The sequence below is a fragment of the Artibeus jamaicensis genome, unplaced genomic scaffold (genome assembly GCF_021234435.1).
Source record: "Artibeus jamaicensis isolate MK-2021 breed Jamaican fruit bat unplaced genomic scaffold, CSHL_Jam_final contig_1028, whole genome shotgun sequence".
NCBI classification, from domain to species: domain Eukaryota; kingdom Metazoa; phylum Chordata; class Mammalia; order Chiroptera; family Phyllostomidae; genus Artibeus; species Artibeus jamaicensis.
In genome coordinates, this window is record NW_026521201.1 from 1,413,422 (window position 1) to 1,440,869 (window position 27,448).

General features: G+C 38.7%; 1 protein-coding gene across 1 annotated transcript in view; it reads right to left on the reverse strand.

Annotated features, from left to right (window-relative positions):
* Window positions 1–6,764: 6,764 nt before the first annotated feature.
* Window positions 6,765–27,448, reverse strand: part of UBE2N (ubiquitin conjugating enzyme E2 N) — a 34,087-nt gene continuing 13,403 nt past the window's right edge. The window contains exons 2-4 of the mRNA XM_037146140.2: window positions 8,482–8,728; window positions 8,154–8,294; window positions 6,765–7,486 (exon numbers count right to left, since the gene is read on the reverse strand). Of these exons, the coding sequence (XP_037002035.1) occupies window positions 7,446–7,486; window positions 8,154–8,294; window positions 8,482–8,728 (429 nt within the window). The 3' untranslated portion in view covers window positions 6,765–7,445. The remainder of the gene's footprint in view (window positions 7,487–8,153; window positions 8,295–8,481; window positions 8,729–27,448) is intronic.

The following is a 27,448-nucleotide window of genomic DNA, read 5'->3' on the forward strand; positions in this document are numbered from 1 at the left end:
ATCATCATTCTCCCATTGATGGCCACACACGTTATTGCAGTAGTAGTACATTTATACCCTTTCCCACTTACGGTCATTACTAGTGGAATTAACTGGGTCACCAATAATATGTTGCCTTTACTCTCCCAGTGGCTATTTCCTGTATGAGTAGTCTGATGGTGTACCACTGTGGTCTTACATGGCACTGTTCCCCCTCCCAGATGGGGTTGCAAATTAAACTCAATAATTTTCCAGAGCTCTCAATTTACTGTGTTTTGCTGAAAGGTGTTATATATGCTTTCTATACTACCAACGCTTTCATCGAAGTTCGTTTGAAAGGGTAACTGGCTACAGGTACCTTGTTTGCCATTATATTTCCCTAAAATATTGTTTACCAGAAGCCAACTTTACAGTCCTTATGTGAAAATTCTATTCAAATCTCATTTAAATTGTAGGAAAAGAGGCAGCTTGACATTTTCCAGTGTTGCTTTCACATCACAAAACAATTCTCTACAGGTCTCGAATGTTTGTGGATGAAGTGACAAGACTAAACACTTGAGTTTAAAATAAAATTTAAAAAAATACCTCACCCAAGAATACATGGATTTTCAGAGAGGGAAGAGAAACACTGGTTGCCTCCAGGATGTGCCCCATCCGGCTATCAAACCACAGCTTAGGTGTGTGCCCTGACCAGGGATCAGACTCACCTTTTGATGTACAGGGAAACGTTCCAGCCAACTGAGCCACCCAGCCAGAGCTTAAAATGTTTTACTTTCATTATTCAGTTACAGTGCTCCCCATTTTCCTTCCATTACTCTCCCCCACCTCCCACATTCAATCTGCTTCTCCCCCAGGTCTGTCTTTATCCATGGGTGGCTTTTACATGTTCCTAGAGTACCCTTCCCCTTTCCTGTTTTCCCTCTCCCCTTCCCTGTTATTTCCATGTTTCTGGTTCTATTTTGTTGCTTGTTTTTTTGACTAGGTTCCACTTACAGGTGAGATCATACGGTATTTGTCTTTCACCAGCTAGCTTATTTCACTTAGCACAATGCTCTTTTAATAAATTGGTTATAGCTGGAATATTTCTGTGTAGCTGACTTTGTTTTCAAAGTTTCCAACCAACAGTGTGTCAAATTCTTAACATCTGCTTCCTGCCTATGTTGCACTGATGCTATAGCACAGAACAAGTTTCCACCCTCAAGGAAACTTAGTGGAGTGAGATTTGGCTAGGTGTTTGTTCACATATCAGAAGTTCTGAAGCCTGTGGAGATGGCAGCTGATCTAACTCTTAAATAAAATACTGTTACACATACAGGGCACACAACTTCAAGGTCATGACTAGCTGTGAGTTTGTACATGACTGATGTTAACCTGTAACTATTAAGCCGTTTGGTTGTAACACGTTTCAGAAGGGTATGTGATATTCGACACACTTTTTTAAAAAGCCACCCACAAGGTAATGTCTTTCAAGCTTTTACACTTAACATGCACCATCTTAAGAAAAATTTCATTTAAAAATAACCCACCACCAAATACTTAACATTTTATATGGAGCTGTAGACCAAATATCAGGTTAAAAACTGATCTCATCCTGGTGCTAAATTTCCTCTTATTTTTATTACCTTCCTGACTAGTGGTCATTTGCTAAATTCTAGAGTAAAATGAAAAGGCCCTAGTGCCTATCTTAGGACTATTATAGCAAGGGCCCAAATTTAATCAAAGGCTCCGAGTCTTTTTGGCAGAAACTAATCAAATTCCTCCATTTGATGTGATTTCAACCAGTTATGATCCCGAAGTTATTCTTCCCAATATGTGGAAAACTACCCTCTGGACATCACATTTTCTGGTTCTTCCTAAACGCCAGTGCCAGACATATGTATAAAAGTACTGTAAGTCTTACTGATTTTCTCAACTTTTATTCACATTCACTCCTTAATCAAATTAGGGAAATAAAAATATTTGGCTATCAATGTGAATCAAGAAACTTAAACATCTTTTGATGAAGTAATTGAACCAGGAATGTGAACACAGCTTTACGTACGGAGATAAGGCAACTAAAATAGTAAGGCATGAAATAAAATGCCCTGGGCTAAAGGGGTAATGGTTAACTAGTAACAGGTCCACATAATGGACTATCTTAGACATAACCCTGTCACTGAACAACTCCATTTCTGGGGGGACACTTCAAGTTGCACAATAAAAGTATGGTCAAAGGTGTGTAAGGGAATTGCATTATGGTTATCTTGTCAATAGCTATCACTACCAAGAATTAACACTGCCACAGGTGGAAATCCTTTAACAGCAACTTTTTAAAACAGCCGAACACTACACCGTGTTCCTATTGAAGCTCACTTTTTAAAAAGGAGCCTATATGTCACATTTCAGGTTTTCCTTTAAAATCCAACTTTAAAATGAAACTTTCTGAGAAACTCAATGTGGGAACACGCAGTAACCTTACAGGAACACAGGGGGCTCAACAAATGCTCAATCTGTACATAAGATCCCTCTGTTCATAACTTTTATCAAAATATGTATCAACATCAAAGGGGAAAGAAACCCGTACAAATATTTCCACTGTTACTGGAGTAGCTTTTTAAAAGAGGAAATACACATTTGCTTGTAACACCACAGCAGTTAAGTCATCGATCGATCACTGCCCAGCACAAAGGAAGGTGAACCCACAGGCCAACCGAGCCCATACAGCCCAAAGGCTGAGAATGGTTTTTACATTCAGTGATTTAAAAAGTTCCAAGTCACATGTGAAAATTCAAGTCTTAGAGCACAGAAGCCTTATTCGTTTAAAATTGTCTATGGATGCTTTCTCACTAGAATGGCAGAGTTGAGATATTTACTGGAGACAGATCTGTGGCCTACAAAACCCAAAATATTTAGTTTTAGAAGGAAAAAACGGATTGCAAGAATGCGGCCCTTGGTTACCCAGTCCTGATTTTCTTGTCACGACTGAGGGAAAACAGCACCACGTTCAGATCTACTGCAATCAGCCTAACATGTCTAAGCCACTTTTGACTGGTCTTAAGTAGTCTACTATTGAACGTAAACCAGAATACTTTGTGAACTTGCTAGGTTAGGTTCTAATGAAATTTAAATTATTGGGACTTACTAATGTCGATAATGGAACAATTTCAAAAGGAGTCATGTGGCGGGTGAGAATTGGTCAAGAATGTGTAAAAGTAAATACACCACTTATTCTACATGGTAGGAACAGGAGGTTATAAATCTAGTAATTTCTAAAATATTTTGCCCCATGGATACAAATGATTAACAGAAAAAAATTTTAAAGCTCCTTAATAAACACCATAAAATGTACTTTTACAAGATAATGGGACTTCAGCTCTGGCTGGTGTGGCTCAGTGGGCTGAGTGCCAGCCTGCAAATCCAGGGGTCTCTGGTTCGATGCCCAGTCAGGGCATGTATGTGCCTGGGTTTCCAGCCAGGTCCCCAGTGGTTTCTCTCTCACATCAATGTACTTGTATCTCTCCCTCTCCCTCTAAAAAATAAGTAAAACCTTAAAACAAAACAAAAGATAATGGGATTTCGGTTGTTGCTCCAACTGGAGACAATAAGCAAGGTCTAAATATTCAGGCAATTACTATATGCTTCTACAACCAGGATCTGAAAAATTACATCAAGTCAATAGAGACTCCGCTTGGCAGTTAAGTCTACATTCACACACTTCAAAGTGCCACAGGCACATATGAAATGAGATCAGTTGTGTGGCAAAGGTGAAACTGGGGGCCAGAGGGAGGACCCAAACTCATGTTGAGTTCTACACTAAACAGGAAAAACTTTAGTCCAAGTCCCAGTTTTGCAGCCAGTGGGAACCTGCTCAATGTGTAACAGCAACAGCAAAGCCAACTATTGGAACCAATCCTCCCAAATTCCAATCTCAATGATGAACTGGAAATTAGTGCAGGGGGTACAGATAAAAAAAAAAAAAGTATCACCAGTCTTGGTGGTGGATTAGATATTTATTCTTTATAGTTTAAGTCATTACATTCAACATGTTTTGCTTTTGTGTCATTTAAAAAATAATTCCGTATACTAAGCAGCATGCTAAATAGCTAAATGAAGTGTTGCCCCAGATCCCAAAATACATCATTTCAATGAAGTATCACATTTTTCCTAAATACACCAATGAATTAGCTGCTCTATAAATCATGCCATTCTTTTGGGCAGGAAGGGGGAGCAGCTTCTATAGATAAGGTTGTATTTTTGAACTTTGCTACCCCAACAAAATTGATGTGGCCAGAATAGCCAAAAGATTCCTGGGCCATCAACAGAAAAATTAAGCTAATCCCTATAGTTTCCATGACACCACTTAGTTTCCTTTAGCTAAAATTGTGTTTATTATGTCGTAGAATACAAGGTTCCAGCTTTTAAACAGTGCTAAACCAGCACCTGTGGTTTCTGTACTGATTTGTATTTAATCTCATTTTTAAATGCTTCTAAATTTTTGTACTGAAGTATGCTGTTGATCTATAGCGAGACTGACGTTCTACATACTTCAGATCAAGACCTCGCTGTGCTGCCTCCGAGAGAACTACTGTTGAAGCAAATCACCAAAGTAGACTGCAACAAAATTTAAAAATCAAGTAACACAAAGTCCCTGTCAACACCTCAGGATCTCAGAAAAGGTCATGAGTGGGCAGAGTTGATGCTCGAGAAGCCACTTATTAATTAATATATGCTGATTCTCCTCCTGGCTCACACTTTTGCCTGTGCTCTTCTCCCGGCCTGGAGGTATTCATCTGGCTGGATTCCAGAAGACCAGCCCCACCCAAGTACTTACTTCCCTTCTCCAAGACAGTCACTACTGCTGTTTTGTCCGTGTCCCCTCTTTCATTAGATTAGAAAGTCCATGAGAGAAAGAAAGCCTATGCCAGTCTCATTCACCTAAGCATCCCCAACAAGGAGTATGATCTTGAGCACATATGAAACACTTTTATTTGTCAAATAAATTAAGTTTCCTTAAGCTTAGGAATTACAAACTCAAAGGCTTACAAGGGAACAGAACTAGATAAAGGAGCAGGTGGGCTGGGGGAAGGAGCAGAAAAGTCACTGGATAAGAGAAGGATGGAGGACTCAGCCCCTCCCAGCAGATGCCAATGCACAAAGGCAAGTCACGTGTCCTGTGTTGCCAGATATTCAGATATTATCAAAATGTTTAACCAACCACACTGTATGGGCCAAGAAAAATAGGCCCCAAAGCCAGACACAGCTTCGAGCTCTGCCTTGGCCTCTCCCAGAGCCCCTTACACCCTACGAAATGAACACCCGACTCCTGTTTCGATGCACCGCTACTGACAGCAGGTTTTACCAAACAATGCGGACTCACCAAAATTACACAGGAAAAAACACAATGCCATGAAATTATGAATTCACACATTTGAAATGAAAATTGAATTATCCATTTCAGTACCTCTATCTCAAACTTAGTAGATATCAGAGTCCTATTTTAAACAGATTTTATAGTGCAATAGATTTAAATGTGTAATACTGTAACTATAAATTGCTGTGAAACTGTTCATGAGCAGTGCCACCTGCAATAAACAAAGCTGATCGATTTGACCCCAGAATAAGATTGTTTCCTTAGTTGTAGGGCACCCTCTAAAAAGCTTAGAAATAGTTATGACAACTGCTGTTAATAGTTTTTAAATTTACAATATTATAGTTATGAGCAATTTTATTCTGAATTAAACTTCTATTTGTTTCCAAGCAATGTATTTATTTGGTAAGATACCAGTTACCAGTCATCAAAAACTTTTGTATGTTGAAAATGTAATTTTAATAGATAATTCTTCATCTTACATAGGAGCACAATAAAATACACCACATTCTGAAGAAACTCCAAAAGTTACGAGATTAAGAGTGGGGGAAATCCAGATATGGGCTACAATATCCGTTACCTTGAAACTGCAAGAGACAAGGGTTCCAACCCATAGGTTAACATTTACATACTTAGGACTGGCTACATTGATGACTTAAAAATAAAATAACAACCATTAGATATGGAGAGTGGGAAAGAACAGTTTTGTGGGGGGAAGAACTTTCAACACAGAAAAAAGTTACTGAGTATCAAAATAAAGAATAAAAGGGGCTCCCACAGCAAATACCAGAGGGATGAAAAAGAGAATAAGTAATTGAGGATCTGATGCTCTCAAATGAAGAAGCCTTTCTGATGACACATATGCAAGCTGTAGTTTGAGATTTGTTCATGGGGTCTATGAGGAAGACTCAAAGATGGCTCAGCAAACCCCAGGTGATTATCAGACTGGTGTTTCCTAATAACACACATCAGTGGTCACATGAAGTTTTCAGACAAGAACGAAGAAAACGGTCATAACTCAAATGCTGGTCACATATGTGGCACAACATGTGACAGTCCTGCACAGAGTCACCCACACCGTGGCTTTGCTGGGACTCTCACATACAGTAATTTTCAAACACTGTGGCAAGACACCAACAATCATCTAGCTAATCAGACAACACAAACATTTATTTCAAATTTCTAGGAGGTAAAATAAAATGTTAGATATGGATGCTTTAAGCACGGTCAAGGCCAGCTTAAAAATACTCCATTCAGTGATATCTTAATACAAATTTGCATCAGTGAAAATAAACTGGCATAATCCATCTCTTGCCATTCGACTTGTCAGATGGTGAAGACCAAAACAAGATGTTCCATCAGTTTTAATTTTTAAATACGATTGTCACATTGGGAAAATGAAATAAAACACAGTAAAATAAACTGTACAAAGGCAAAGTAGAATAACAAAAAAATATTTTACTAAAACAGCATTTACAGAAGTTTCCAGACAAGCCATACAAAATGGTCACAAGCTTTTTCTTGAAGGGAGGATTCTACATTTGACAGCAAAGTCACAATGTTATTAGTGAGGGCCGCAATATTTATTTAATGTTCCCATTTTGGTTCAAACAATCAAGCTTGTCCATCTACAGCGTCTAAATAAAGTTAGACTTGGCTAGAGAGCATATTCTAAAGAACTGGTTAGCTGCTTTTAACCAATGCAATTAAATCACCATAAAAAGGGGGAAAGGAGCCCGTAAAATTAAAACTACCTCCCCCACCTGAAAAAAATAAAATAAAGAAAAACACCCATTCCCCTGCAGCTAACCCTGACTACTACCTTCATTCACAGTGCTTTATACTTAAATCATGATGGGGGAAATGAATAAAAGCAGAGGAGCCACTGCTTTTAAACGTTTCGCAACAATCCAGATACTTCTAGCCTCTGCTCATGCTTTGTAACAGTGAATCAGGACAAGACATAGATTTGCTAATGTGCATTTAATCACCAAAGGACTGAAGATGTTGGGCTTTTATTCTGTAATGTTTCTAAGACTGTGTCCATTAAATGCAAACAAAAAAGGAAGAAGTCTTGGCAGAACAGGAGAAGTGATGCACAACTGATGATCAGATCGACTTAAATATTATTCATGGCATATAGCCTAGTCCATGCTCTAGCTGCAGACAAAAACAAACATGCAATTATTATTTTACTTAGTTCAATACATTACTTTCCAAGCTCTATATAAAAAGGAGGTGAACACTATGAAGTTAATTAGGGAAATGCCATGCAGTAATCTCTTAAATTCATGCCATTTTCCATAATCTGATTCAGGGTAAAGACTGGATGGCTAATCACCAAGAGTTCTACAAAATTCAAAAGGAAAAGAATTGTCTCCTTTTGTCGCCTTTATTTCTAAATATGACATAATGCCCCCCATTAATTGTTATAATCTGTAGAAGAAGCTTATTAATTTCGAACTCTACACAACTGTATATACTGGTGTAATTTAATCAAATGAACTGCAAAAACAGTTGGTTTTCCATTATCTTTATGTATCTGCTAGATGAATGGCAGACACACAGTATTTGTTACATTGGGTGTGGTTACACAGAAATCCAAGACCTATCAATTATATGTTGACTTTAACTTTGAGGGTCCTGAGTAGGCCATAAAATAGGGCATGAAGATCTCCTGTTTGAGATTTATTTACATATTATAACTAGGATCTGCTTATTACTTTAAATACAAATTTTTTTCTTAAGACTCTAAAAGAAGTCTTTTGAGAGATAGCAGAAACGTTGAGACGTGGAAGTGGTGTAAGAGAGAATGAATACCAAATACCTGTTTCTATGGCTTGGGCTTCGTTGGTCTTCCACTGCTCCGCTACATCATTTGCTAATGGATCATCTGGATTGGGAGCACTTAACAAAGCCTGGATCGATAGCAGAACTGTGCGGATCTGCAGTGCTGGAGACCACTTATCTGTGAAGGCAACAGGCCCAGAATGATCAAACATGAAAAAACAGCCCCAGAACTGCTACATTTCCCTCCCATAGACCTCTGCGGTCTTTAGATAAGGCAAGATTGCAATGTGCAGATTCTCAATATGTAATGCTTAAGAGAAAATGAAGAAATCTTAGTGGCATATAATGATAAAGGTAACACTTACCTTTCAAAATATCTAAACATATTCTTCCCAACTTGTCTACATTAGGATGATAAATTTTGGTCATGAAACGTACTTTAGGTGCTGCCATCGGGTATTCTTCTGGAAGAAATAGTTCAAGTTTAAAAGTCCCTCCCTCAAAGGGGGAATCCTGGGGGCCAGCAATGACCACATGAAAATAACGGGCGTTGCTCTCATCTGGTTCTGCTTTAATGCCGGGAACTGGTTCTGCCAGCAAACGCTGGGTTTCCTACAACAGAAAAACATAACACATCTGTAAAACAAATGTCATTTCACTGAACACCTAAATAAAAATTAGAAAGTTCACCTCTTAAAACTGAACACACTGAACCTCTCCAATCCCTTGATGGGGGGGTTAATGTAGCTTATGAAACACAAAGTTCAAAGAAAAGTCCACTTAAATGATCACAGTCAGCTGAATGCAACTGCAAGCATATACTGGTGGCATATACATTCCAGCTATGATGTCCACAAATATTCTGATGATAAATAAAGCTAAAGAAACTGATTTTATACTAAGAAAGAAAAGAGGGGAGGGGGAAGGAAGGGCACAAGAATTACTACAAACAGCTAAGGCAACTTGCCCTCAAACCTGAGCTGTTAAAAAAATAAAATCAGAGGACTTTCAGCCAGGTGGAAACACTTTACCTCCTCGTACAACCAAAATTAAGGGGGAAAAAATTTTAGAAACAAAAACCAGAAGAGACAGAAAATTCAACTGTCTGCAACTCTTTGACAACAACAAAGCATTCATCCAGACCAGTAAGAGGGGCAGAGTCGGCGGTGGGCGGAGAGGGGTCACAGTAGGAAGAGGTGGTGGTTGGTGGACCAACCCAGGTGCACAGGTGGCAGTTGGCAGATCCCAGGTGTGGGATGGCAACGGGCAGACCCATTGAGGGCACAATGTGGCTGGCTGACCGCGGCCACACATTTACGTGCAGATAAACCGGGTGAAAAAACGATCAGTGAGACAGACTACACAACACAGGGCCCCAGCGCTGGGAAATAAAGCCTAAAACCACCAATTGAAAAAACTTTCGGGAATTGAGGTGCTGGGAGAGGCTCCCAGCCTCACAGCAGAGTTTGTTGGAGAGACCCACAGGGTCCCGGAATGTAAACAAGCCCACCTACCTAGTAATCAGAACCAGAAGGGCCCAAGTTGCTTGTAGGAAGCAGCAGAGGGGACCAAAATCTGAGACAGAGTGGAACAAATGCCATTTCTCCCTCTCTGACCCTGCCCCCAGTCACAACCTGGCAACTGGGTTGACAAGACCTGGCGAACACCTAAGCTTTCTCCCCTCATACATAACAGGCGCAAACAGACCAAAACATTATGGCTCAAGCAGAACAACTCAAAGCCCCAGAAAGCCAAAACTTCTAAGCAACAAAGAGATAGCCAATCTATGGGATGCACAGTTCGAAACACTGGTGACCAGGATGCTAACACAACTGGTTGATTTTAGTTGCAAATTAGATGAAAAAATGAAGGCTACACTAAGTGAAATGAAGGAAAATGCATAGGGAACCAATAGTGATGGAAAGGAAACTGGAGTGGACCAAAAGTGGACCACTCAAATCCATGGAGTGGACCAAAAGGAAGAAAGAAACAACCAAACATAAAAGAATGAAGAAACAAGAATTCAAAAAAATGAGGAGGGGCTTAGGAATCTCCAGGAGATCTCTTTTTTCTAAGCATTTTTAAATTTAATTATTGCTCAAGTACAGTTTTCTGTCTTTTACTCCCATCCCAGCCAACCCCCCCCCAGTGCTCCCCACCTCCCTCCCATTTCTACCCCTATTACTTTTTGTCCACGTGTCCTTTATACTTGTTCCTGTGAATCCTTCCCCTTTTCCCCCAAAATTCTCTCCCCTCTGGTCCCTGTCAGCCTGTTCTGTCCAGGACATCTTTAAATGTTCTAACATCTGAATTACAGGGATACCAGAGGGGAAGAGGAAGAACAACAAGTGGAAAACTTATTTGAACAAATAAAGGAGAACTTCCCCAAGCTGGCAAAGAAAACAGACTTCCGGGAAGTCCAGGAAGCTCAGAGAGTCCCAAAGAAGGTGGACCCAAGGAGGAACACACCAAGGCACATCATAATTGCATTAGCCAAGATTAAAATGAAGGAGAGAATCCTAGAAGCAGCAAGAGATAAGGGGACAGTCACCTACAAAGGACTTCCCATCAGACTGTCAGCTGATTTCTCAAAAGAGACCTTACAGGCAAGAAGGGGCTGGAAAGAAGTATTCCAAGTCATGAAATGCAAGGACCTACATCCAAGATTACTCTATCCAGCAAAGCTTTCATTTAGAATGGAAGGACAGATAAAGTGCTTCTCAGATAAGATCAAGTTCAAGGAGTTCATCATCACCAAGCCCTTATTATAGGAAATGTTAAAGGGACTTATCTAAGAAAAAGAAGATAAAAAAGATGAACAGTGAAAGGACAGCAAACTCACAGTTATTAACAACCACACCTAAAACAAAAGGAAACTAAGAGGACAGCTAAATCAGGAGCAGAACCACAGAAATGGAGATCATATGGAGGGGTAGCAACAAGGGAGTGGGAGAAGGAGAAGGGGGGAGAAGGTACGGAGAATAAGTAGCATAGACAATAGGCAGAAAATAGACAGGGGAGGGCAAAAATAGTATGGGAAATGTAGAAGCTAAAGAACTTATGACACATGGACATGAACTAAAAAGGGGAGTAGAGGAGGGGGTGTGCAGGGTGGAGGGGAATGAAGAGAGGGAAATGGGACAACTGTAATGGCATAATTAATAAAAATATTTTTAAAAGTAATATTAGTTTTAAAACCATTGAAAATGTCCCCTCCTAATCAGGTCTACAGAAATACATACTACGATGCCAATTAAGTAGCTAAGACTGACAACGAAACATATAGAGACCCTTATTGTTCCCCCAACTAACATATTAGTTCTCTCTTCCATTTTTCTCCTTCTCTTCTGAAAAACTAACATTCTTCCTCCTCTCGCCTTAAACTTCCAACATCGCCCTCACTTTTGGCTGATGATTCTGCTTTCAGTATTTCATGAGAAACAAAAAACAACTCCCTGAAGTTCCCAGTGCAGCATTTGTACACCTACCCATATCTGTGCTCTGCCTTTCCTCCTGTGACTATGGATGAAATGGCTGTCACTCTGGGCTAAGCCAAACTCTTACCTTGAGCACTAGATCTCAACTCCTCCTCACCTACTCATGGAAATTGCTCTAGCATCTCTTTCCTCTCCTGAATCATCAGTTTTTCCCCTTTCAGTGGATCCTTCCCCAAACTGTACAAACTTGATTCAATTTCTCCCAGTAAGAGGGGAATCTGACCTTGAACTGACCCCCCCCAAGCTATTACTCCATGGCTTTACTCTTCTTTGAAAGCTATCCGTATATATATATACTTGTCTTCGATCTCTTTCCTCCCCTTCTACCTTGAATACAATTCTCCAATCAGGCTTAGTAGTTGCTAGCCTAAGGTCATCAATGATTCCCACATGGTTAAACCAAATGGCCAATGTTTAATCTTCATCTTACTTGACCTGAATGCACATCTTACCCAGCTGGTGTGCCCTTCTCCTTCCTGTAGCCACACTCTCCAGGCTCTGTCTGGTAGCAACCTCCTAGCTGTTCCACCCTAATCTCCTCAATACCCCAACACTGAAGTGTGCCAAGGATCTGTTTGGGGGTTTCTGTCCACACATTTCCACAGTGATCTCACCTAGCACAATAAATTTAAACACTGAACACACTCCTGTACCTGCTGAAGTCTCTCCAAAATCATATCCTGCACAGATCCTACCCTGATCTTGTGCCCCGTCTATCCATCACCACCTGCTTGATAGCTCTTCTTGAATGTTTAATAAACATCTCAAACTTGGAATGGCTGTCTACCCTCAACCTGCTCCTAACCCCAAAAGCCTTCCTCATTACAGTCAACCTTAAACCCATCCTTCCAACTGATCCACCTTTTCCTTTATATCCCACACATCTAATCCGATCAGCAAATTTTGTTAGCTTGACTTTGAAATCTACTCATGATTGGACTGCTTCTTACCACTCCACTGCTACACATCTGATCCAAGCTACCACCAGCTCTCCCCTGGCATGCTGCTGTAGCCTCCTAACTTGTTCCCTGATTCTGACCTTGCTCCCTGGCTCCCTCCCTGGTCTGTATTCCACAGCCCCCTCCCACCACCCCCAAGAGGCTTTGTAAGTTTCTTTTACTCTCCCCATCTCTTACCCATCTTCAACTATGCTTTCCCCACCCCACCTGCTTTGTTCCAATCAGACTAGCTTCTTTGTAGTTCTCCAACCTGCTAGGTACACTCCTCTTCCAAGGGCTTTCCCACTTGTTCTTCCCAAAATTTCTTTATGGCTCACTTCCTCTACTCCTAAGATCTTCACTCAAATCTGCTTTCTCGTGAAGTCTCCATAATTAAAACTGCAAACCCCATACTACCCTATCCCATACCCTCCCTATCCTTGGCCCCTTACTTCATCTCCACAGCACTACTAATACATTACATATATCATTTACATCAGGATGGAAGTACCATAAAAAGAGAGGTTTTGTCTGTTTTATTTATTGGTATGTCCTCAGTATTTGAAAGAGTGCCCACCATCAGAGATGTTCAATAAATGCTTGCTGAATTGTAAATATATATATTACACAGAAAAAGAAATAAACTCAGAATTTCACCTTCAATATTAAAGCAGTATTATTCAAAGTAGGATGTGCACTTCACAGCACACAAATAACAAAAGAATCATTTCAGGTGTGGGACCAAATGATCTAACTTCTATTTGTAACTTATTTCTACTTGAAAAGTGTTAATATTTAATATGCGAACTGATAATGGTATCTATTGTATGTATTAGCAATACATTTTCAAGATTTTGAATAGGCAAAGTGTAAATGTTCCCAAAAACATTTTGAACACTGCCCTAACTAAGCTTTGAAAATCAATGAGAATACTGTATTTACACTGCTCCCCCCCCCCCCCCCCCCCAAAATAGGCACCTAACATCATATTATTCTGCCAGCACGGTCACATACTGAAATAGTCATAAGACACAGACACAAAACTAACTCCTTCCTCAAAATATGTTAAGCCCATAACCACTTAAAGTAATGCCATTAGCACTTTAATTCAAGACTAGATTTGTTTTAACTGTGGCAAAGCAAGGGGAAATGAAAAACTAAAATGCTATAAACTACTTTCAGCAAAAATGTCCTTTAAGTTCAAAGTAAAACATTTTTAGAGCATTAAAAATCTTGAAAAGTAATAATGAAGCTCTCCCATCTCAGGAAGTCCTCCAATACATAACTAGAACAAAAGAAGCAGGTCTTCATTTTCTAGGAAAAAAAGTAAAGATATTAAGAATGAACAGTAGGAGTACAAGAATGATAAAAGAACTGGATGCTACAATTCCTTGAATTCTGACCTCTCCTCACCTCAATCCTCCCTTTGTTTTGCCCCAGGTCACCATATTTTTAGAAAGCCATAAAGACGACGACTGGAAAAAAGATAAAGCTGAGGTCCAAGAGCCCCAAAACACCACTGCCTGATTACACAAAATAATAGGAGCAATACTCAAAGCTATAAAAAGCTGCCAGAAGGGCCTCCAAGATCATATCCCAAAATAGCTTCAAAATCACTCTCACTCAGTACACTGTCAGAGAGATACAACATTCATTTCCTCTTCAGTTCACGCTCTTCAAAAATGTACATATTAAATATATCATGTGGCCTCATCAAATTACTGGGTTGGCCAAAAAGTCTGTATGGTTTTTTCTGTAAGATAAAAACCACATTTTTCATTTTCACCAGTAACTTCACTGATTTGGATATTTTGAGTATATTGGCTAACTCCTGCTATTCACTTCTAGTGGGTAGAGGCCAGGGGTGCTGGTAAACATCTTCCAATGCATAAGACAGTCCCACAGCAAAGAATTATTTGGCCAAATTGTCAATAATATCAAGAAACTCTGCAAACCACTTTTGACACATTCGATCAGTCACAGCATCTTCTCCAGACACTACACAAATCTTTGTGTTTCAGCTGCCTTTTTACCTTTCCTAAAATAATAAAGCATAATACACTGAAAATGTTGCACAGCTTCTTACATCTTCAATATTAAAATGGCTGCAAAAAACTCACCAATTTTGATAACTTTTTAAAATGCAAGCTGATATGACAGCTGTCACAATACAATTGTGACACATTAACAAAACTGTTTCTAAGAACTAATAGAGCCATGGTATAGAAAAAAGTAAATGAACGTTTTGCCCAACACGCTATAAGATTTCATCAGAACACATTCTAGAATAAATTTTAAAGTGCGAAAAGACTTTCTGAAATAGTCTGATAATGCTCTCAAATTCTAATGGATTTTGATACAATGAAGAGGTGCATATTATCTGACTACATGGCACTAATTTCCCAAACCCAGAGCATAAATTATAGGAAGGGAAAAAAAGAGTAAAATCCATGCCAAATGGACAATTCTCACTCATAGAAGTTGGTGTAGATTTTCCTGTAAAAAGGCAAAAACTAGATAGGAAATAAAATCTTTCCTGCTACTATTCACACAAGCTTAACTGTGAACTCTTTGGTAGAAAGGCAGTGACACAGTGTGATTTCTTTCAGTTGAAGTAACGAATTCTAATTCCTATTACATTGCCTGCTTAACTATATTTCTGAGCAAGTAATTTTATATTGCTGAGCCTCAGCTTCACATAGCGTTGCTACGGAGAGCAAATGAGATAACACTGTAAAGGGACTTGAGAAATGGATCACACAAAAAAGCCATAGTCATATACAAGTAACTAAAAAAGACTGTAGGTTAAGAACAAAGCACAATGGCAAATTTCAAAATTTATTAAGGAACAGTGTTTGTTTTTAATGAAAACAGAATAATCTTTAGTTGCATTTTGTGATCCTACTTGTTTAAAAGCAATCCTAGGACTGAATCCCAGGTAGTAGTGAGAATAAGTCATGCAGAACAAAATGCACCATAGACTATGTTAAGGAAATCGGTCACTAAGAAGTAAAAAAAGTACATAGAGTATGGATTTAAGCTGCAACAAGATTAAGTTCAAGGAAACTCATCTTGTAGAAGCTGTGAACAACAGTTCATGCTACAAATACTTTAAAAAGAAATAAAACATCAAAAGTAATCTGATTATCAATAAATTTATTGTGACACAAACAGCAAATCCCAAAACAATACCACAATATCCTGTAACACTGGACATCCTGTCAGCTAAACTCCATTGACTAAGACTTTTCCCATTTTAAAGTTTATTAACAATTTGTGGCCCTTTCTGCCAATGAGGATACAACGAAAAATCTGTGATCCAGAAGAGGGCCCTCATCCAACCATGGTAGCACTAAGAGCTCAGACTTCCAGCCACCAGACCTGTGACAAAGTAAATTCCTGTTGTCTATTTTAAAACACACACACACAATTTGTGTTAGCTATGAACCAATTGGAAATTGTATACATTCTGTGAGGTAATGACTAAATTACAAGCAAGGGTTCCCAACCTCTGGGCCAGAGACCAGTACTAGTCCAGGCCTGTTAGGAACTAGGCACGCACAGGAGAGCTGGAATGTCACGAGCCTGAATCACCCCCAAACCATGCCCCCTACCCCAGGTCCGTGGTAAAATTGTCTTCCGCAATACCGGTTCCTGGTGCCAAAAACGTTGGGGAACCACTGAATTGTACAGTCAAATTTTAGATAATAAATTAAGCAGTAGTCTTAGAAAAGGAGTGGTAATTTGTGTGCAAGAAAAGCTGGTCCAGTTTGTAACTATGTATACCCAACACATCATCTGTAGGTCAATTAGGTTTTTCTCCACTTAGAATCTTCTAAGGAACAAAACTGCAATGTATGACTAATAATACCAATTGTAGATCTTTTAGTTCATCCTGCCCAAGAGCTACTTACTATATATACTGAATCAATAACTATTCATTTTGTTATCACGAAAGTCTTCAATAATTGAGAAATGCTTCAATGATGCCTACTCTGTCTACTCCGACCTCTGTCACTACATTTTTTTTTTAACCTCACCAGAAGACATGCTTACTGATCTTAGAAAGGGGGGAGGGAGAGAAACAGAATGAGAAACATCAGTGTTAGAGAAACATTGATCAGTTACCTCTCCTACTGGCCAACCAGGGAAAGAACCCTCAACTTAGACATGTACCCTGACTGGGAATTGAACCTGCAAACTTTTGGATTATGAGATGATGCTCCAACCAAGTGAGCCACACCGGCCAGGGCTGTGGCTACATCTTTTAACTGATTTTAAAATATTAACAAACAGGGGATCCCTGGGAGGATTTACAAATAAAGTAAAAGTCAGTTTTTCATTATATACATAACTGTTGTTAACTATTTAAGGGCATCTAGAAGTTCAACCTGTGTACATGAGTGAGCGTTTTTAAAATGTTACTGAAATGTTTTTTGAGTGTCATGCCCCTAAAATTTTAGCCTTGTGGTTTTTATCACACAATTTTGTTTAACAGTTAATTTAGAAGCATATTATGCTTCTTACAGAACTGACTGTATGTATTCTAGTTGGGATTAGAAACAGAGCCAAAGTTGTGCTCAATTTCCTAACTATACTACTTACTTATAAATTGTAAGGCCACCTAAAGGTACACTGTGATAAAAACGGTCAATCAACAAATGCTTTCCTCTAGAGCTTATAGCAGTGCTGTCCAACACAAAATATAATACAAGCCCCACTAAAAAGTAAAAAGGAACAGGTAATTCAAGATAGTATCATTTCAATATGTAATCAATATAGAAATGACAAATTATGTATTTTACAATCCCTTTTCATACTAAATCTTCAAAATTCAGTGTGTACTGTATTTTACCATGTATAATGATTACATACCATGGGTATAATAATCCCATGTACAATGTGCACAAAAATGTGGGTGCACATTATACACAGGAACGCACTATACACAGTAAAATACAGTAACTTATACTTACAGCACATGAATTGGACCTAGCCACACTTCAATTGCTCAAGAGTCACATAGGGCTAGTAACTACTATATGGGACAGATAAAACACAAAACAATCCTGTTATGACATTACTTACAGGTCATTAAAAATAATTTAACTTATTTCATACAGTGAGTAAAATTTGGTAGAGAAACTTTAGTATCACTATTTTCCCCTCAAAAAATTCTACTCAAAAAGTAATGTCAGAACACCTGAATCACTATAACACAGATGTGTGTGTTTTTGTTAGTCGTGACTGTATATGAAAATGATCTGTAGCAATCTCAAGAAAACTGAGTGGACAAAAATTAATTCAAATAAGGCAACTGCATTATAAAATAAGGCTTAATCGTTGAGGGATAATTTTAATTTTTACAGTCCACACTACCCCCTAGTGGTCATTAATTAAGTCATCATCTTATTTCAACCCCATTTCTTTTGTAAATGAAAAAACTGATGCTAATGTTATTTTACCCTAATCGCTTTTGGAAAAATTGCTTATCTAAAATCAGATGAGAATAATATTTCTCAAGGCACAACTTTTTTTCCTGCCCCCCCTCCCTCCCACATACTCAAACCTCCTGATTTTTTAAGTGGTAGGCAGATTCAGAGGAGAAAAAGTAAGGAACCTGTTTCAAAACCTCAATCTTAGAAGGCTTTAGATCAAGGTTTCTCTTTGTTCAAATGCTTTATTTCCAGTCAAATCAATGAGTAACAGGAAAGTACTCTGTATTCCAAGAGACGGGGTAGGATGACTTGGGCTAGAAATCTCTTTATTCTAATTCTTCCCCTCACCCCAAGACTAGATCAACGCTCCTGTGAAATTCGGTGCAGAGAACGGAAACCTGAAAGCCAGAGAGAGATTTCTGAAATGCTAAGAACATCTAACCAAGCTGTTTCTCAGATCTGAATTAGTCTGAAAGAGTCTCCTGTGTACTTCCAGTTAACTGTGCATTACCACCACTCCTCTTACTATAACTAGCACAGTAACTGTTGGTTTACTTGTCAGACCCTAAACAACGTAAAGAACTTCAGCTAGCATATGGTTGTGCTAAGTGCTCTTGTAGCTAAGCTTGTGAGAGATCTAGGCTCAGGGAAAACCCATGCACCAGGAGCTAACTACAAAAGAATCCATTCTGGAGAGAACAGCAGTAATTACCTTAGACAGCAACAGAAGAGGTTGTACTGGAGTGTCCTGTATTCAGCATCAGTAATCACACTGCAGGGTGTGTTGCACACAATTCCAGCAGTAGTCTCCAGCATAATGTGATTCTGAGCTTTATTCCTGGCTGCCTCTTTCTTTGGTGCTCCTTAAGATTGCATGAGGTACCTAAAAACTCAATATGATTTCTACTTACAAAGATGGCTTCCACTGCTTGCTAAAAATACAAAGTCTAAACCAGATATGGAAGTAAAGAAACAGTTAATACAGTGTGTGTGAGATGAGATTCAGAAGCTAAGTATCTTTCTGTGATTAAATGGGGTCAAAGGAGGAGAACACTAAAGCCAGCTAACCTCTTTATCAAAGAACTTCTATCGAGTGTAAGAGCCTTAAAAGAGGGGACTAATTTCACCTTAGAAAACTAACTTCAACTGGGTGTACCTACTAGGGAGAAAAGTCTGAGCTAGAATGTTTGAATTTAATCCCTATTCTAGTTGTACTAATTTATTATGCAACCATACAAATTCATTTACCTCTCCAGCCCTCTAAAATTTAGAGAACCTTGAACATTTCAAAGGTCCTCTCTAGCACTAAAAGTGACTGAATGTTTTATTACTGGAATGAGTTAAACTTTACTCTTGCTATGTTTGTTTCTACTGGAAGGTGCTCTTTTGTAGTACTAACTTGATTACTGTTCAATATCTCACCTTCCTTGTTGAGCAGAGAATATTACAGACTATACCCCCAACATTTATGCCAAGGTGCAATATCTCAGAAAGAAAGAAATTTTTGCTAATGGTACCTGCATTGTTCCCAGGTTTTTCTTTTCTCACCTGCTGATTATAAAAATATATAATCTACTTAAAATTAGCCATACTCCCAATAATCAAAATCTAGTTAACATTCTAGTATGTTTACATTTTGCTCTGATAAAGATAAAAGCCCTTAAAAATTTTAATATGTTTACATATTTTTCACTTACTTCGTCATTGCACTCTGCTTTCCTGGTTGCTTTATAGATAAATGAATCAACATGCTTTGCAAGCCATATGGCATAAGCAGGCACTTTTCCAGGCCTACAAGCTAGTGGCTACACTTTTACAGTTACCATGTATTACTCCCTCAGTTCTTTTCCTTGATCACTAATAATTTCAGGTTTTAAATGTGGTAATCATAACACACTTAAGTGCTAAATGCCTGAGGACTCCACTATTAGGAAAGGCCTATGCTTATACCAACAAACAAGACAAATGGAAGCACAGCAGTTGAAATTTTCAATGAGGCAAATAAAAACAAGTTACAGTTGTTCCTAACTTGCAAACTAATTGTGCCAATTACATAATTTTGTCCAAAACCCAAAACCACCACGAAGGAAAGATTAGTTTTTGCACATTCTGCATACTAAGAGTAATTGGGAAGCAATCAGATATCAGGGTTTCTCTCTCCTCCAAAACAGGCTTCCTTTGACAAGTCTGCCACACTGGACAGCTCCAACCAAGAGAGGACCATTCACATCAGTCTGTATGAATCACACCCACTAAAGCTGTGCAGTGCAAAATCCTAAATATTCTGGATTACAGAATAAAACCAATCTAGCAGCTACAAGAATCAACTTTATTATTGTCTAACTCATGAAAAATTGATTATATATGATAATTCTTAAAAAAAAATAGATATTTACCCCAAGCATCCCGTTTTCCTACCCAGAATTGATAAATGGGCATTCCCTGTGCTTTAGGAATCTATGCCCCACTTTAGAAGGTTGTCTAATGTTATCTATTTTGTGGGAATAGTACATAAACAAATAGTTTTCACATAACCAGAAAGATATTAATTCTTTTTAAGATTATGGTGGAGCAGCATTTTTGCAAAATTAAATACTAAATACGGTCCAGTATTACGATAAAACCTATTCTCTGCACCCTAAAACCTCCCAGCCACTTTAGAGCTAGATTAGTATATTAAGCAGATAAAAAGAAGCAAGAAAGTCAAGTGAGGATGTCCGAGCTAGTGTTTGGCTGAGCTAGAAATCAAGCCTAGAGAACCTAGCCCCAGATTCTGTGCTCCCCAAATCCTTTTCCTCTTGAGAATTATAAGACCTAAGCCATTTAAGCCATAAAACAATATTTCTGCCCACAAAGCAGCATGTCTACCATTATGAAAGCCAACTGTTAGGAAAAAGGTTAAGTGACTGGCTAGATGCTATTAACGCTGTTGGAAAGTAGGGGTATACCTTCTGTAAATCTCTCACATAACTTGCCACTCCACTGTCTCCCCAACTATACTAATTCCTATACGTTGAGGCCCAGGTCTCATGTTTGCAGTCCCAATCCTGAGCACCACAGAGTGTCTTACATTCCACACCAGCTGAATGAACAGATGTAACTCCAAGAACTTCCAAAAAAGGTTAGGTCCAAGGCCTTAAGGAGCCAGATGGTGACTGTAAATGCCAGGAGTACGCTAGGAAATGGGACTTTTTAAAATTCCAAACCCAATCTTCACAAACTATTTCTTACTTTTGCTCAAGAGACTTGACTTTGTTACCTTCTCTACAGGTTGTGCACTTAAAGGACCAAAAACTAAGTATCTGAGATATCAGGCTTAGGTTTCTTTGGCCCATTAGCAGCTTTGATGATGACAGTCATTTGCTCTATTTTAATAATCATTTCCTCAATACCGAGTAGTGAGCACATTAAAATTCAGTCCTTTACTTCAAGATTTTTAGAAGAATTTGAAATGAAACTGCTTAAGCAACCAAATTAACACAAGATTAGAAATTTTAATATTTCATAAAATATCAATATGGTTTGAAAGTTAAATAATCTTAAGAGATGCAGCTGGAGCATATAACACAGTACATTTTTATACTTCTACAATTTCAGATGATTATTTTATTCTGTGCTACTGAGTCAGAGCAGGAAATGACCCAGACAATGCAGTATTAAGACAGGTAAGCTTGCAGATATTTGGCTTCAGTTCCAGACTGCAGCAATCAAGTAAGTCTCATAAAAAAGCAAGTTGTAATCTCTTCTTGCCTTCAATTTATAAAAAACAACATCTGTGTTTTATAAGTGCAATAAGCAAAACAGAACAAAACAAAACAAGGTATGCCTGTACAATAGAAAGAGACACAAATATGCATACTGAAGCAAACATATTATATGAAAGAGCATCTGTGTACAGTAATATTGGGTCAAATTCATCCACTCTATGTTAACAGCCAGAGTCCCTGAAACATGCAACAATACACTTAAAAGAATATGAATGCTGGACTTTGGGGATTGCTAGCAAAGGGAGTTAACAAGATATTATATAAATCTTCACCCAAACAAAAATAACAAGTTACAAATAATAAAATAACTGATTTAAATTTTCCAAGTAAACAAGAGGCTTAAGACATTTTCTTAATGAGTACTTTTTTGTTGCATTTTATAACCACTTATCCCCAAAATCAACAAAGTGTTTTTAAATGAAACTACCCGAAGAAATTATGTAAGTATTTGAGTAACTCCATTTTGAAAGCAACAATGGTTCATTATCATCAAAACAATCCCTAAAACTCATAATAGACAAAGATAAAAAGCAATGCTATTTAGTGTTGTGGAGAAAACTGACTTTATAAGCATGGCTGCTTGGGACTACACACTGGCCTATCCTGTAACAGTTCCACCTCTATGAATGTATTTGAGAAAAAAAAAAAAAAAACAAACCTGGGTATGTGCTCAAAAGTACACCTCCCAAAATAGTGATCACATCAAAGCCTATGGGGAAAAGATGCTATAAATGTAACATGTAATACCGCAGAAAAATATTCCTTTTATATAAATTGAAAACACACTTCTAACAGTATAATGTTTTAATCGGTGTTGTGCTGGGGTAATGGAAATTTCTAAATCAGTACTGAGATAATGAGTTCACAGCTGTACGCGTTTATCAAAACTCAAATTGTACAATTAAATTTGGAACATTTAACTGTATGTTAATTATACCTTAATAAAGTTGATCTGAAAGGGAAAAAACACGTGTAATGTACACCTTAAGCTTACTCAGCGTAGACACTATTAAGACTGGGTCTTAATTTGGGGAGGCAGGACTCTTTATTCAGCTGAACACTTGTTGGGATTTGAGGGAAGGAGCTATATTATTTGACCAGGCATTCGAAAATTTGAGCAAATGAAAAGAGAGGAAAAATTACCAATGAGGTGGCCTATGGACATTTGTTGCTAAACTCCTAACTCTTCCATAAAAATCATAAAACTTGCAAAATGTTTGCAATTAGTAGATTCTTTTGTGGAAACTGTTGAAAGGGCTGAGCTGTGTATCTGAGTGAACAGCATTTACAACCCCACAATCACAGACAAAAGGAAGTCTCAAGACCTTAAGCTACTTGATAAATGTCCAAACCTTGAGCAGGACACTAGCCCACCAGGCTAAGCAACTGGAAAGATAGATAAATTCAGTTAAAACCCCAAAGTGTAAGGATTGACACGTGGACTAATCCTTAAAACTGACTTGATTTTTCACGTTTCATTTAATCCTCAGAACCACCTCTGAAAAAACTTCGTAGAAATGTGCACAGAACTTAGTAAGTGGCAGAATATAGACTAGAAGCCCATTTTAGAGTCAAGGGCTCTTTTTCACACTTCACATTTAGAACTTGGAATCCTCAGCATCTAGCAGTGCTTTACACTGATGCATTTGCATTTGGTGAATGACCAACAGTTATAACAAAAAAAGGTGTATGAGAGCTAAAAATAGAACATTTTTCTTAATTTGTTCTGATATTGTTAAGAAGTACCCTTAGAGCTGATGCAGAAGGAGTCATCAAGGATAGGGGGAAAGGGTAAAACCCTTGAAGTTCCATGTGCCTGAATTCCTTGGCATTTTTCTCTCTTAATCCTTTTCTTCTCCAATATCCTAGTTTGAAGGCATGCAGCTGTCTTAATTTGGGTTGGCCCTAACTGGGGAAAGATTCAACTGATTGAGAACAAAGGTATTTAGTATACGCTAATGCCCAATTAAAAAAAAAAAAAAAAACAGATCAGGCAACAGGTAGGGAAGGGGTCCTTCCCCTAAGCTTAATCAAAATAAAAACAAGTATTTTTAAAAATCTTCTAAGGCCTGACCTGTGTGGCTCAGTTGGTTGGGCTTCATTCTGCAAAGCAAAACTTTGATTCTGTCAGGCCACAAGCCTGGGTTCAGTTGCAAGTCAGTGTGCATACAAGAGGCAATCAATGGATGTTTCTCTCACCTCTTTCTCTCTCCCTCCCCCCTCTATAATAAATAAATACATAAATAAATTGAAAAAATTTAAGCCTTATAAAATTTCTAATTCCACAAGACTGAAATCAAACCAAGTACTGTCGCATCTCAAGGGCTGGGCCAGTGGTCAGGTAGCTTTCTATCTTTAAAAACTCTACGCTGGGGACTTCCAGTCAAAATGGAGGTATGGGTAAACAAGCTTCGCCTCTGCACACAACTACAGCAAAAATTACAATGAGACTACAAAACAAGTATCACTCAGATTCACCAGGAAATCAAGCTGTATGAAAGTCTGACAACCAAGGATTTACAGAAGCTACATTCATCCAGACAGGTAGGAGGGGTGGAGGTACAAAAAGGTGGACAGGTGCTGAGATTCAGAGTGGCACGGAGAGGTGGTGGAATAGGTGGTCCCACATTCACATGTGGTGGATAAAAACTGGAAGGGATACTTCGGAAGCAAGCGATCCTCGCCCCAGACCATCCAGCCCAGGGTTCCAGCACCAGGAAGGTAAGTCCCCATAACTTCTCTCTGTAAAGACCAGTGGGGTTGGGGCAGTAGAAGAAACTGCAGGTTTCTCAGGAGACTCCTCTTAAAGGACTTGCGAAGATATCAGGACTTATGCGGATCCACCCCCTCTGGATTTAGAGCATCAGCTAGAAAGGCACAAGTGGCAAATGAGGAGAACGGGAGAAAATGAAGTGACTGATAACGGGGTGAGAACCGGTAGGCAGCTTCCTCCTAGGCACTCTCCAGAGGCCAGGCAGCAGCACTGTCCCCTCACAGAGCCACAAAGCAGTGAAATGGGTTGCTCCATCCTGGTGGTTGCCTAAGGCTCCTTCCCGCACAATTTATAGGTGCCTTTTCTACAACAGGCCATGCTACTAAGACAGAAAGTCAACACAGCTCTATATAATACACAGAAACAAACACAGGGAGGCTGCAAAATTGAGGAAACAAAGAAAATACGGCCCAAATGAAAGAACAGATCAAAACTTCAGAAACAGAACTAAGTGAAATGGAGATAAGCAGATGCAGAGTTCAAAACACTGGTTATCAGGATGCAGAATTCTGGTATCAGAGTGCTAACAGATACAGAATTCAAAACACTGGTTATCAGGACGGTCCAAGAACTCACTGGGTACTGCAACAGCATAAAAAAGACCCAAACAAAAAGAAGGTTGTATTTAAAGTAAAATAAAGAAAAATCTACAGGGAATCAACAGCAGAGGGAATAAAGCCAAAAATCAAATCAATGATTTAGAACATAAAGAAAAATAAACACTCAATCAGAACAGCAAGAAGAAAAAAGAATTCAAAAAACAAGGATAGAATAAGGAGCCTCTGGGACATCTCCAAACACATGAACATCCAAGTCATATGGGTGCCAGCTGGAGACGAGGAAAATCAAGAAACTGAAAACTTATTTGAAAAAATAATGAAAGAAAACTTCCCCTAATTTGGTGAAGGAAATAGACATACGAGTCCAGGAACAAAACAAGTTGGACCCAAAGAGGACCACATGAAGACACATCATTAAGAAAATGCCAAAGGTTAAAAAATAGAGAATCCGCCCTGACTGGTGTAGCTCAGTGGATTGAGCACGGGCCTGCGAACCAAAGGATCAAGGTTCGATTCCCAGTCAGGGCACATGCTTGGGTTGCAAGCCAGTTCCTAGCATGGGCCAGTTCCCAGCAGAGGGCACATGAGAAGCAACCATACATTGATATTTCTCTCCCTCTCTCTTTCCCTTCCCTTCTAAAGATAAATAAAATCTAAAACCTAAATAAATAAAATTTAAAAAAAAAGAGAGAATCTCAAAAGCAGCAGAAGAAAAAGCAGACTTATATACAAAGGTGTTCCCATAAGACTGTCAGCTGATTTCTTGTAGATACCTTGTAGGCAAGAAGGGACTGGCAAGAAGTATTCAAAGTGACCTACAACCTAGATTACTCTATCCAGCAAAGCTATCATTTAGAACAGAAGAGAAGATAAAGTGCTGACAAGGTAAAACTAAAGGAGTTCATCATCACCAAGCAATTATATTATGAAATGTTACAGGGAACTATGTAAGAAAAAGACCAAAACTATGAATGTTAAAATGGCAACAAATTCACAACTATCAACAACTGAATCTAAAAAACTTGTTAGCAAACAAGCAGAACAGAAATAGAATCATGGATATGGGGGTCATTTGGAGGGTTATCAGTGATGAGGGGGAAGGGAGAGAAAGGCAGAAAAAGTGCAGGGAATAAAAAGTACGGATTGATAGGTACAGAATAGGGGTTTGTTAAGAACAGTATAGGAAATGAAGTAGACAAAAAACTTATATGCATGACCCATGGACCTGAACTAAGGAAGGGGACTGCTAGAGGGAATGGGGGTACTGGGCAAAGGGGGAAAAATTGGGACAATAGTAGTAGCATAGTCAATAAAATATATTTTTAAGAAACTCTACACTGGGAAATTTGCAACTCTGCTGGATATAAATTAATGTAATTTTCTCCACTCATCCTTCTATACTTTATGGTTCTGGGGCTAGGCCTCTGTGAATCACATTTCTGCTTTGCCATGGGCTCCATGTTAAACTCTGCAGGTGTGTGTGTTGGGTGCAAGTGATGGGGTCTTAAAGGGAAGCTGCCAAAGGAGACTTGCCGATCCCAGGTTTCTTGGACTGAAGGTGCCTATATCACCCAATATTCCTATAGCACATTCATCCAAATTGCAATTTATCTCACACTGAGAGAACCAGCTTAATCATCACCCCACTCCCTAAAGGACCAGAATCTCTTCAGAGGTCTGGATCCCAGCTAGGGCTACTTCTCCCAAGTTTCTACATTTTAATAATTTCAAACTTTTCTCTTTGTTTTCCCCCCACCCAGACTTAGGAGTGGCAAATGCTTTCTAGAGTTACTAGCTCTAAAACCCATTAAAGAACTTCTTTCTCCCTTTCTGAAACCTAAGTAACAACTTTATGGATGTGATAGTTCCCATATGTTCACAAAATTCCCAGAGCAAAAATCAGCTCAGTGGCCTGCATACGAACTAGTACTAGCCCACCTCACCTCTTTTGCCTTCCACTCACAAAAGTATACAAAACACAGCTTAGAAATACTGGGTTGGCCAAAAGTCCATTTAGTTTTTTCCATAAAATAAAAGACATATTTTTCCCAGTAACTTTATTGATTTGGGTATTTAGAATATGTTGGCTATCTGTCAAATGATATAATGATGATTGTTCTCAATTAAGGTCTCAATTTGATCACTACAACTTCAACTGGTCCACCCCACCATGGAGCACTGTACAACAAATCTCCAGCACAAAACTTCACAAACCATGTTTGACACGTTCAGTCACAGCACCTTCTCCATACACCGCACAAATATTTTTTTCAATTTCAATTTCAAAATATTTTTTCAAACAAAACTGTTTTGAATGAAGTCAAAGACAACTAAGCACTACTAGAGCCATCAAACAGAA